Genomic DNA, 13,497 nt, shown 5'->3' on the forward strand with positions numbered 1-13,497 from the left:
AAACGTGTGCTAGTTGACTTTTAATTTGCGATGAAAACTAACAAATGAAAGTAACTACCCAATAAGTGGATTTATGCTGAAATTACTATTTTAACCTTAGTTAATCAATTGTAATGTTATGGAGTTCTAGATAAGAAAATGGCAAAATATGGTATTATGAATGATTCACAGACAAAAATAATGGAACGCAAATTCCCAAAAGCAAAAAAAAATTGAAGTGACAAGAAAAATAGAAGGACCATTTTACTTCTCAAATATCCTTGATAATTTTTGTTCGTTGATCTTCTTCAATTCATCCAAACCTACGGTCGAAATTTAAAAAGGTGTGTGAGAAGTAAAATGAAATTTGTAGATATCACAGTCCAAATAGAATTATAATTACTATGGGTAATTTTGTAACTTCGATAAAAACAGAGATAAAACTGTACAACGGCTCCCACACTTGTCTTCTCCTCCAGGCTCAAGTACCAGTATCAGACGATATATACAAGAGGAGAAGAACAACCGCTCATTTGGGACAAGCAACCACTCTCCGCCATTTTAACGGGTGGAGACTTTCCATCCAAACATTTTCTCCGCCATTGTAACAGTCCAAGGAGTTTTTCCGACGAGGGTACGCTTCACCAGAATTTTAGGGTAATTTTTCTCTCCTGCAAAGCTCCTTTCGTCCGTTTGGATAAACTATACAAGTTTCATCTTTCATTCACAAGTGGTTGTAAAATATAACGATTTAGTTGCCTCCATGTCTACTATTTTTGTGGGAGCAGGCAGCAGATACTTCATTTGTTTTTATTTAAATGCTGACTGACTGCATTCTGGTATAATATAATGTGTTGGCCTGCATTGAACTTGTTTCGAAACTCTCCTTCCCAAGTCCGGGAGAGGGAATCGGAGTGTGGAAAGTGTCCTTGGCGTTATGCATACCATGTGTTTGAGGAAAATCCTCAAAGAAAAAAACAAAAACAAAAAACTAGTTAATTAGGAGCTGAAATTTTGGAATTATGTTAGATGTTTAAGCTTGAGTCCGGAGGACATACTCCTCTTGTGAATAAGCTCGAGGGAAAAGAAAGGGGTTGTTCCGTGTTTGGTTCCCGAAGAACGAAGAACACCAAAATTAAAATTATTTGGTAAAACTCAATGCCGACAGTTTTGTTTGTTTTGTTTTGTTTTGTTTTGTTTTGTTTTGTTTGATAACTACTTGGCTTATGTTATTCATGAATCAATTGCCTTTAATTAAATAAATTATCTTTAATGCTACTTTAGTTTACTACTTCCCGGAAGCAAGCGATGAAAGACTTTTGGTCTAATATGATAGCTAAAATCCTAATCCTTATAGTGTATCAGTTAATTGTTTGGATAATTAAGATTTTAGTATAGATTACGGATTTACCTGGGAAGTGTTACGGAATTGGTGCTTTTAGGAGGATGTTGGAGACCCTACAATACTGTGCGGACTGTGCTCGTGTTTATATTTCCTGTATCATATTTTGAGATATGAATTTCTGGCTTTTTTTTTTTTTTGACATAATAGTATTTTCTTTTCGGTTACAATAATAGTGGTTTCTCTGAATTCCATGGATTATGCGAAATTCAATTTAACCGCAGTATGACCTTACATGCAGTAGCAAAATGGCTTGGTTAAAAATGCTATTGTAAGTTGACAGTTATGTAAATTTGTGGTCATTGGTTAGGGACCTTGTTAGTTAGTCAAAGACAGACAGTATCTTACGACTTATAATGCGGACTTAGGGTACCTTGCTAGATTTTGTTAGAATGTGAATTACGATCGGCTTGATCCCATCACAAGGTACGTAAGCATTCTAACCCAAAAGTTAGATGCAGTCGTAGAATAGAATAAACGCTGCCCTCTATCATGACTCAGGGTTCGCAGGGTGACAATATGTGCTCTAGACTTAAGAGTTTCTGTGGCAGTTGTTATCAATGGTAATTGGTGGTGAACAAATGATTCGTTGGGGCGAAAGCTTATTTTTTATTATTATTTGTTTTAGTCTTTGAGTTACAGAATGAAGTTTGTCTAGATTTGCCATTTCAAATGACTTCCAAATATCTGGAATAAGAAATGACCTTCAAATATTATTAGCATCATTCTTGGCTTCCAAATTTATGTTAGCATTCTAATGCATTGCTTATAGTCACAGTTCAACCTGGAGTTCCTTGTAATTTGCCACAATGGAGTTTTGGTAATTTTATGTATTATCTTACGTTGTTTAGTGTTTGATTGGTAGAAATAGATCAAGGGTGAGCAAAAGGAGAAGGTAGACAACGGGGCTCTACTCTGTCAAGAAACTTAAGAAAACCTGCTTCATTAGATTCCCATGTGCACTCTTGTTTTCAGATCCTTACCATGTAAGTCTCTCTCCCAGTATAGAGGTGAATTGGCCATTCTAATCTTCAATCCTTCACAGCTTCCAAATGTGGATCGTAGCCATTTTATTAGAGCCATGTCATCGTTGTCTCCGACATCGTCATCAGTTGCAACTCCATCCCATAAGCACATTGCCCAGCTTTTATTAGACCAAAAATCAGCAGCCCAAGCCCTCGAAACCTTCAAATGGGCCTCCAAACTCCCCAAGTTCACACATTCTCCCTCCACTTACCGAGCTCTCATCCACAAGCTGTGCACCTTCCACCGCTTTGACACCGTTCACCAACTGCTTGATGAAATGCCCACATCAATTGGACAACCCCCAGATGAAGACATCTTTGTCACCATCATTCGAGGTCTTGGCCGTGCCCACATGGTAAAACAAGTGATCAAAGTGCTTGACTTGGTTTACAAGTATGACCAGAAACCTTCTTTGAAGGTATTCAATACAATACTTGATGTTCTTGTGAAGGAAGATATAGATATAGCTAGGGAGTTTTACAGGAAGAAGATGATGGAAGGTGGCATTGAAGGCGATGGTTATACTTTTGGTATCTTGATGAAAGGACTTTGCCTGACAAACCGAATTGGTGATGGTTTTAAGCTTTTGCAAGCAATGAAGACTCGGGGAATCACCCCAAATACTGTGATATATAACACGTTGCTTCATGCACTTGGCAAGAACAAGAAAGTTGGTAGAGCGAGAAGCTTGATGAATGAGATGGAAGCACCGAATGATGTGACTTTTAATATTTTGATATCTGGGTATTGTGGAGAAGAGAATTTAGTGCAAGCTCTTGTTCTGCTAGAGAAGTGCTTTGGTTTGGGGTTTGTGCCTGATGTTGTCACTGTAACTAAGGTGTTGGAAATTCTTTGCAACAATGGCCGTGTAATGGAAGCTCTCAAGGTTATAGAGAGAGTGGAGAGCAAGGGAGGACTGGTGGATGTGGTAGCTTATAACACCTTGGTCAAGGGCTTTTGTAGATTAGGGAAAGCGAAACTCAGTCTTCGCATTGTGGAGGAAATGGAGAAAAAGGGATGCCTTCCAAATGTTGATACTTACAATGTCTTGATCTCTTGTTTTTGCGAGTCTGGGATGTTGGATATGGCTCTGGATCTGTTTAAGGATATGGAAACAGATGGTATCTACTGGAATTTTGTTACGTACGATACATTAATTAGAGGTTTGTGTGGAGCAGGAAGGACGGAAAAAGGGTTTGAAATTTTGGAACTAATGAATGAGAGAAAACACGGTTCTAGGTGCCAAATCTCTCCTTATAATAGTGTGTTATACGGGTTGTATAAGGAAAATCGTTTAGGCGAAGCACTTGAGTTTTTAACCAGTTTGGGGAAATTATTTCCCAGAGCTGTTGATAGAAGCTTGAAAATCTTAGGTTTCTGTGAAGAGGGCGCCACATTGAATGCAAAGAAAGTTTATGATCAGATGATTACAGAAAATGGAGTTCCAAGTGCTATAATCTTCAACTGTCTAATCCATAGATTTTGCCAAGAAGGCTCTGTTCGCGAAGCATTTGACCTAATGAACGAGATGATTGGTCATGGTTACTTTCCTCTTGCATCGACATTTAATCCTCTGATCAATGCGTTTTGTGACAAAGGGAAAGTTGGTAGTGCACTGAAACTTGTGGAGGACATGGTTGAGAGAGGTTGCTCACCAGATGGTGGAAGTTATGGTCCGTTGGTAGCTGTTCTTTGCCGGATGGGGGATTTTCAGAAGGCTTTGAGACTGGTTTTGCAGATGGTAGAAAGGGGCATCGTTCCAGATTACTTTACATGGAACTCGTTGCTTCTTTGTTTAAGTGAAGAGACTGTATGGTTGAAGGGCAGAAGTGTAATCGATGTAAATAGCTTGCTACACTATATTATTGACAATTAAATGCATGCCTAACCTGTATGGGCAAGATATAAGAAAATCAATGCATATCAACGATATTTATCAATGCAATACATAAATTTTGTTGGAATCCGTTGCAAATTGTGAACCTTGAATTTTTTGAAAGAAATTTTTCTCTAATTTCGGCTAAATTTGAATGAGTTGACATATTCACTCTATTGCAAATTTTCATAATTTTCGTCAAATACGATATATCTATTGATATTTTCATAAATTTGCATGTCGATATTTTAAACATTGACTAAGGTTGACTTTTTGGTTCATCATGTGTTGTTGTTGTACTAATAGTGTTTGCAAAATTATTATACAATAAAATATTTTTTACGTGTATTGTATTTACCCTTAACAATTTTCAACATTACTTTACAATTTTTTTGTAATTACTCTCGACAAGTCTCTACAAATCATAATTGTTGCATATGTTAACATAAACCTATAACAGATGTTGACAAGAACACAAGTTCCGACTACCTTCGCATACCAATACAACCCACACAGAACAAAAAGAAGAGACAAATGAATAATGCAAGTTATGCAACCCAGAACAAATAACAAAGTAAATAAATAAAAGAAATATAAATGACAATAATAATAAATAATGCAACTAAAAATAAATAAATAAAGAAACAAAATAAATAAAAGAAGAATGGATGACAATAATAAATAGATGGACTCCACCATCGCATCGCAATCATCGATTTGCCGATCTCTGCATCCAAAGGACTTAACCAGGATTCTGAGAATCGGTTAAGCTGTATTCCAAGGTTAATATTTATTGAAACATTACCAAAGTTGCATCGAGTTTTTTACATTTCCAAAGTTGCGGTCTAGGTATACGACCCTTCCAAGAATTCTCTGGAATTGGATTCTATCCACATTCATTTTGTGAAGATTTTAGATATCTTCATATCTTAATCATTTATCGTGTATTGTGCAGTTAGAAATCATTTGATTTTTTTATTTAAAATTAAACACAAATAGTATCTGACGAAAACTGATCACACAATATACGATGAACGATTAGAATGTAGAGATCCTAAGGATCCTCACAAAATGGAACCGGAGAATATCCTCTTTCGAATTCCCTAATAACTTATGTTTTTAAGCATATATTTTATAATATTAACATAGAAATTGATGTTAAATTTTAAAATGGCAACTCATGTTTTTAACATAATATTTTACAAAAAAACTATTCTTACCGTCTAATTGTATTATCACTTGTACTATTTTTTTAATAAAGATGAGATCGTACCTACTGGTGGGTTCTATCTTTATTGAAGAGATGATACAAATGATAGTAACACGAAAATTGATATTAAACTATGAGGTGACCGAGAGTCTGTTATGATATTTTTATATTATTATACTCACTTTTGTTAGCGATTTGGACTAAGGTAATGTTAAGGAAGCTAAATTTATAGATAAAATTTGCAAACTCAATGATGTGTTCCTAAAAAGAATGAACATATTTATCAACGCTTAAGTCATAATCCCATCATCAACATTCATGTTACTCAATTAACAAATTTTATATATAAATTTAGTTTCTCTAATTTTATGGAAAGATATATATGTCAACACGTATTATTTATCTCTGTTGTATTGCATCACAATTTTGATGGCGTGAAAACAGTAGCAGTGTCCGACTTCGTCAACTCCATCATCCATTCCGTTATTCACGCCCTTTTCCAAAACAAAAACCACACACACTTTGTGATGCTCAGAGTCTCAGACTAACCTCCTCCTCCTCCTGCCTTCAAAATCCAATCCAATTCAATTCAATCGCACAAGTCACCGCCCACACAGACAGAACCACCACCCTCTCTCCGTCTCTCCGATCCGATCCCATCCCATCCAATGGATCCCAACCCCTCCAAATTCCCCATGCTCTCCTACGTCATGTCCCGCCTCCCCTCCTTGGTTCCCAAGCCCTCAACACCCGCCGCCCCTCCCCACCTCTGCACTATCCGCATCGACCCCCATCCCTCCGACCAGCCCCCCATCCTCAACCAGATGCCCCACCTCTCCGACCCCAAAGTCCTCGCCGCCATGCAACGCGCCGTCGCCGACGTCTCCCAGACCCGTTCGGCCCTCAAGACCCTCGGCGACCAACCCGACCACGAGCTCGTCGACACCGCCAAGGTTAGGCTCTGCGAAATCGACTCCGATTTGGCCAAGAGACTAGAGGAGCTTGTCATCTCTCCCCGGCCTTCTGACTTTGACAGGCTTCAGTGGCGGGTTCGCCTGGCCGACAAAGAGGCTCAGTTCCGCGAGGCGGCGGAGAAGGAGAAGCAAGGCTACACTGCGATTCTGCAGCTCGATGAGTTGCACTCCGCCTACGACAAGCTTCTCAAGGACGCCGAGCAGAGGCTCGTCAAGATTTACAAGTCGGCCATGGCTGGGGTCGTGGAATTTGATGAGGAGAAGGAGGAGGGCGGTGATGAGGGTTTGATCAACGACCAAGTCCCTGAGGAGGTGGCTGGGATTCTTCAGGAGGCCACCCGGACCACTCTGGATCGGGTCAACCTCTCGGGTCGGCAGTTACGGTTCTTGCCCGAGGCCTTTGGCTCCATTCACAGTTTGCTCCTGCTGGATCTTTCCAGCAATGAACTCAAGGTTTGATTTGGTTTGATTTGTTTTGATTGGGTTCGATTAAGTTATTGAGATTATGATTAGATTAGGAATTAAAAGAACATTTTGGACAGGTTATTCCTGAGTCAATAGGTGGATTAGAGAAACTTGAAGAGCTAAACGTGTCTTCAAACCTTTTGGAGTCACTGCCGGAATCAATTGGGGCGTTGCAAAAGTTGAAGGTCCTGAATGCCACCGGGAACAAGCTAAGTGCCCTTCCTGACTCCATCTGTCAATGCAGGTAAAGAAATTTGTTGTCTTTAATCCATTCGAATTTCGAATGACAAAGAAAGGGAATGAATAGTAATTTGGTTTTGTGAAATGTGATTAGGTCGTTGGCGGAGTTGGATGTGAGCTACAACGGCCTCACATACCTGCCAACCAACATTGGTTTCGAGTTGGCCAATCTACAGAAGCTTTCTATCCAGTTGAACAAGATTCGGTCACTTCCTACCTCTGTTTGTGAGCTGAGGTCTTTACGCTGCTTGGATGCTCACTTCAATGAGCTCCGCGGCCTTCCTCTGGCCTTTGGTCGGTTGACCAATCTCGAAATCCTCAATCTTGCCAGTAATTTTACCGATCTAACTGAGCTACCCGACACCTTTGGTGATTTAATCAACCTCAAGGAACTTGATATCAGCAACAATCAGATTCATGCTCTTCCAGATACCTTTGGCCGCCTTGACAATTTGACCAAACTGAACGTGGACGGGAACCCTCTAGTGGTTCCACCCTCGGACATAGTTCAACAAGGTGTGGTAGCTATCAAGGTTTTCATGGCCAAGAGATGGTTGGAGATACTGGTGGAAGAAGAAAGGAAAAGCATGCTTCAGGTTCAAGATCAAGAAGAAACAGGATGGTTGACGCGCAGCACGTCCTGGTTGAAGGACTATGTTTCGGGTGTTTCTGAATATCTGGGGTCTCCAAGAGCTCCTAGAGATCCTATTCTTGACCAGCCGCTATAATTTCATGCAAGGGTTCTTTGCTGCACGTAATTTGTGCTCACTTTTTCCTTTCTGTTTCTTCCTTTATTTCGTTTTACTTGTATTTCCTGTAACTCTTCTAGCTTGGAAAAGGTGGAAGCCTCAACAAATTTTCTTCTTTCAGTCCCCAACAGTTGTGAGATTTCGGATTCGCATTATGCTCATAGTTAGAAAGGTGCACAAGATTTTGGATTTGCTTTCAGGCCTTTCATCAAAGCATGTTGCGTATGGTGAGTTTTGTTGCGAGTCGGAAATTTGACAAGTGTGAATTTGTCGAGGAACTGAAGCTGAATCAATGAGAGGAAGATGGGGGATCCAAATAAGTGTTTTCTTCTAGCAAGGAGTATGACATTTTTACTCCTTAAAACTTTAATTTCGTTTTCCTCAAAACATCAAAATGTGTCAACTTTGGTCACTTGTTTTATCTAGTTCATTACGTGATCTTTTCGAATAACTAAAGGGAATTTACTTAGTACAATAGTTATTTGATTTTTTTTTATAAGATTAAATCTCGTGAATAGTAAATTCAATATAAATTTATTCTCGTATCAAAATCAGAATAACTATAAAACTTGCTGGTTTGTTGTCCCGTCCATTCTCCCCCTACATTCAAGAGTTAAAGCTTGGGGACACGTTAAATTAGGTGAATAAATGTTTAGGCTAAGAAATTGAAAAACCAAGCGCCTTATTCTAATAGAGTATTTTTATATTCAATTTCCGCTAATAAAATGAAAGCATGAAAGCACTGTATGTATTATACACAAATCATATGCCTTTTTTTTAACTACGACCAATACAATTAGACCTGTACATTTCCAAAAGGCGAAAGGAAAAATTAAGGCCTGTACATGTGCACGGGAAGAAGCAGCAAATATGTGAACGAGTGTGCTGTGAAAGTTTGTGCACGCTAGTTTGCGACCGAAAAACACTAGCCGAAAAATTCATGTTAAATTTCCTATTTACTTTTGTAAAGGCAAAAGGAGCTAAAATTCATCCTTTACAACCAAAATTCAGATAGATATTAGAATTCTATGTTTTCATAATGATTTGAAATCACTTCCCATGAACTTTCCGACAATGAATATAAATAATTATATGTTATATATATGTATAGCAGCAAAACTTCCCACTTGCAGACTCAAGCGGGGAGGCATCTCCCCGGTGGTCTGAGAGTTGCCATCAAAATCCAAAAAATGGCACATAATGCTACAAGAACCGGAAGGAAGAAGAATCCCCTCTTTATGCCTGCTCTCATAGTTTCAGAACCATTACCTGCTGTTGTACTTGCCGTATTAATTCTCAACCTACTGAAGCTAGACATCCGTTCGAACGCACGATTCACCAAAGCACTCTCTGAAGCAGATGCAGGAGTGGTAGGTATAGACTCCACAAATGCCCAAAGAGCAGAAGAGAACTGACTTGTAGCACCTGCAGCCTCATTGCCGATTTGATTTTGAGTTGCTCGGGAAGGAAGATTTGAAGATTCATATACCACACCTAGACAATACCAGATAGGAACTGCCTATATTAGCGACTACTTATAAGAGTTTATAGGGCCATTCCAATTTACAACACACGGAACGGCAACATATAATATAACTAGAAGTGAGTCATGCCAACCACTGCAATGAATAATACATTAGCAGAAACCAGCGTAAAGAAGAGTTCTTGAAGCTGAAAACCTGCACCACTTAATTTACAAATGCAAAAGCATTGACTATTCATCTTCACTGATATATATACCTGAGGTTGAATACGAGAGAGATCCCTGATTCGGTTCTGTTCTTTCAGTGTTTGTCCACAGCTGATTGTTCATCTGAGTTAATTCTGGATTCAGGATATGGTTAACCTGGTTTTCAGCTGCTGGATTGGGTTGTAAGTGGTATTCAAATTGGTCTACAATATTATTCCCCTGTGAATTCATGTACTGATGATGAGAAACATTTCCTTCATCAAAAGGCCCCAAGTCATGAAGAAACATGGCTGCATCATGATACAAGTCGAATTCACTTAATCCATCTAGCTCTCCAAACTGCAAGTCATCCACGGGATTCAGAGTGTTTGGTACAGTAGATTCAGGACCAAGGAGATCATCCATCTCCAAGAAATCCTCTTCATGCAGAGCAGGAGGGCCGTGCTCATAAATGTCAGGAACAGCTGTGGTGACTTCAGATGCCTCATGCGATTGCATTTGGGAGGTAGCTGACTGTGTGAAGTCAAAGTTGGCCTCCACATTGCATTGCTGCACATTTGGATTGAACTCTTTGATAAGTTCTGGATCGAAAACTTCCCTGGAGTACAGATCAACCAGACCACTTTGGGTATCTTCTTCGCTAACAACCTAGAAAATGAAATTGCATAATGTTAATCACGTGTTCTTGATGACAGAGATTTAGTGCATGCAAGACTAAAATCATGCAAAGAAAATTCAAAAGTACAAACTTTCTTTATTTATGCAATCACCCCTTATCAGGTAACATCTAAACCAGATCCATCAGCCTCTAAGATACAAAAATAACCCTGCAAGAAAATAAGTAGGGAGAGATTACCAACCTGGGGTGCTGTGTAACCGTACCCATTCATTTGTGGCAGCACAGCCTCATCAGCCATCTGTTTCATGAATTCCTCGATGTCATCTGGTGCATAATGGACTTCACCATTGCCTTTCACATTATCAATAGAAACAACATCTACAGCTTCCTTCACTGAGATTTGGCAATCAGCAGAGGTCTTGATTACTGGGGATTCATCATCAACCCAGTCTTCTTCCCTAAATGGCGCCCCATATTGCTCGCCATTTTTGGGACCAGGTCCACTTTTTTTGTAAACCTTGTAGAGAGCATAATATTGCTAAAACAAAGAAAGAACAAAAAGGAAAGTTTTAGTTTACAGAATAAAAAAATTCAAGACCATATTGAAAAGGATGTTATTCCAATTAATACCTGTACATTCTGGCATCTCTTGAGCTCTTCCTCATCCATGGTATACTCATGCATCACCCAGTCAGTGCGCTCCCCACTAGGTGCACGGCCTTTGTAATAAACTAAGGTCTTCTTCAATCCAACAGACCGTGAATAACATACAATATTACGATCCTTTCCTGTAGCTTTCCAATACCCGTGTCTGGTTGCCCTGCTTGATCTTCCTCCATTAGGGTATTTCCGATCTCTAGGACTGAAAAAGAACCATTGCCTGTCTCCAGTTTTCAACAAAGATAGTTCTGCATATCATATCACATTAACTAGTTAGTAACCAAATTCAATCAACAAAAAATGTGAGCTCAAAGCAGCTTTCTAATACATAAAGCTAAGATTAGCATAGACTAATTAAATTAATAAAAATCAGAATTATTCAAAACCATTTCCATCCCAAACACAATCAGATTAACAGACACATCTACTTGGAATTTTAAGGTTGGGATTTGTAAAATTAATGGATATCAAAATCATTCAAAACCATTTCTGTCCAAAACGCAATTGGATTTAATACACACATGGAATTTTAAAGTTGGAATTTATAAACCAATGGCTAAGAACAAATATTAAATTAGTTTGCCACTACGCACTACAGACATTATAGTAGTCATTTGATTAGCTCATAGAATATATCACCATAGCATCCTGCAAAATTCGAGTAGCGTGTGTCGAAACAAATCTGAAAAGGAATGAAAACCCTGTTAACCAAACCCATCAACAATAACCAAAGTATTAAGTCTAACCAATCGTAGCAAACCCAGCCAACCCAACAAAGCGACATCCAGTCAAAAAATCAAACAATACTCCGAAACCCATCAGCCAATATGAATATACAGCAAGTAGAAGCAAAGCAATCTAAAAAAACCCAAATCCGCAATGATCCAAACAATTAAAATTAGGGCTTAAGAATTCATGCACCTATTGGACTTTGATCAAAAAGGTTGACTCAATGATCAAGGCTCTATCACCTGTTCTACAGCAATCAATCATCCACACAGAAGCTTGACTTACACAAAGCCGATTAAAAAAAAAACAAAATAAATACCCAAATTAATAGCCAAACAATCAAAACCCAAAAACCGCATATCAAAAATCATACGAAAAATCAAGGCTTTCACAGAAAAACCTCTAAAACCCTTACCGGGAAGTTCCTCAGGGTCCCACTTGTAGACGTCGGTCTCGGCGATGACGTCAATCTTGAGCCTCTTCTTACAGATCTTCCGCTTTAGATAGTAGAGGACAAGCTCCTCGTCGGTGGGATGGAACCGAAACCCCGGCGCGGAAAAGTGGCCATCGCAGAAAAGCGCGGCTGGATCGTCCTCCGTCACCATCGCTTCCTCTCCAACAAAATCAAAACCCTCAAACAAACAAAAATTGAAGAACTTGAAGCACAAATCAATCGATCAGAAGCAAGAGAGAGGGATGTGGATAGAAAGAGAGAAGAAAAGTCCTACATAATCACAGCAGGACTCTCCTAGGGCAGAGGAGAGAGATAGAGGATGGGGTGGGTGGTCAATGTGAATTGTCAGAGGAGGAACAGTACGGATGAGAAGAGTTTAGTAGTGAGGGGATTCAGAAGTTTCCTTGAACTGCACTTGCCTTGCAGCTTGGCAATTTTTTATTTTATTATATTAATTAATTTTAAATGATTTTTTTCCCTTTGTGTGCGTGATAATTGATATGAAGCGTGGCCAGGGGGTAACCTGGGTCTGGGCGCCTAACTTCAGGGTGTGGTGCGGTTAGATGATTCGCTACGAGTCTCACGGCAGTCTCCTCACTCCCGCACACGACGTAGACCAAGACTACTACAGTGCCACCGCCGTAGATCAGATCTGGGAAGATGTGATGGAGTCTCAGGATGACATTCGAAACAGTCCGTTGACTAAACAACTGCAAGACTCGCCGACATAAACGCACGAGTAAAAGATCTGGAAGGAGCCCATGGGTTCAAGATCTGGGAGGAGTGTCTCTCACTTCTAGAGATGGCAATTTAAACCGTCAAATTAGATCTTCGCAATTAATTGATCCAAATGGTTCGGTTTCAGGCATAAAATTTCGGATATTTTACGGTTATAGGTAACCGTCAGGTAAATTTTTTGGTTTCGAGTTTGGTTATGGTTATTAGGGTATCCGTCTTAAACCCATACCCGAAACCGAACCATTTTATCTATGAATAAAAAATATATAAATATTTATTATATGAAAAGGGGTTGTTAATAATCATGCATTGAAGCCTCACGGATTTGGAGGTGAATGAGTGTTAGGAGACGACTCTGCATGATGTGAACATGGAGGAGGAGATGAGGATGAAGCAACAGCTGGCTCAGTAAGAGGCCTATGATGAGGACGATGACATGCCTGGTGGTGCTCAGAGGGTGCAGTGTGCCTAACATGATGACTGATGCTAACTTTTGAAAACTTGTACAAGTTAATAATATAAATAAATATATAAATATCATAAGGAGGAAAACCGTTTCCCGATCACAAATTTGTCACCCAACAGGTTCGGTTATGGGGAAAACACATTTGGGGATTTTATGAAGGAAGATTTGTGAAAAACAAGTTCATTTGAGCAACATCAACAACATGCAATTAACAATTAAA

General features: G+C 39.3%; 3 protein-coding genes across 3 annotated transcripts; 2 read left to right on the forward strand and 1 right to left on the reverse strand.

The window, feature by feature from the left end:
- The first annotated feature begins 434 nt into the window (after positions 1-434).
- Positions 435-4,371, forward strand: LOC137725308 (pentatricopeptide repeat-containing protein At2g17525, mitochondrial-like). The gene is made up of 2 exons (XM_068463955.2): positions 435-636; positions 2,247-4,371. The coding sequence occupies exon 2, from the start codon at positions 2,337-2,339 to the stop codon at positions 4,281-4,283; it is 1,947 nt and encodes a 648-aa protein (XP_068320056.2). The 5' UTR covers positions 435-636; positions 2,247-2,336; the 3' UTR covers positions 4,284-4,371.
- Positions 4,372-4,381: 10 nt separating this feature from the next.
- LOC137725310 (plant intracellular Ras-group-related LRR protein 1) lies at positions 4,382-8,049 on the forward strand. The gene is made up of 3 exons (XM_068463957.2): positions 4,382-6,920; positions 7,010-7,176; positions 7,267-8,049. Exons 1-3 carry the CDS (start codon positions 6,162-6,164, stop codon positions 7,898-7,900), a joined length of 1,560 nt encoding a protein of 519 aa, XP_068320058.2. The 5' UTR covers positions 4,382-6,161; the 3' UTR covers positions 7,901-8,049.
- Positions 8,050-8,847: 798 nt separating this feature from the next.
- Positions 8,848-12,858, reverse strand: LOC137725309 (NAC domain-containing protein 17-like). Its single transcript, XM_068463956.2, has 5 exons — positions 12,035-12,858; positions 10,861-11,138; positions 10,472-10,768; positions 9,662-10,259; positions 8,848-9,415 (listed from the first exon to the last, which is right to left on the reverse strand). Exons 1-5 carry the CDS (start codon positions 12,222-12,224, stop codon positions 9,057-9,059), a joined length of 1,722 nt encoding a protein of 573 aa, XP_068320057.2. The 5' UTR covers positions 12,225-12,858; the 3' UTR covers positions 8,848-9,056.
- Between the last annotated feature and the right edge of the window lie 639 nt (positions 12,859-13,497).

Source organism: Pyrus communis, chromosome 5, assembly GCF_041283825.1.
Source record: "Pyrus communis isolate YQ-2024b chromosome 5, ASM4128382v1, whole genome shotgun sequence".
Taxonomy (NCBI): Eukaryota; Viridiplantae; Streptophyta; class Magnoliopsida; order Rosales; family Rosaceae; genus Pyrus; species Pyrus communis.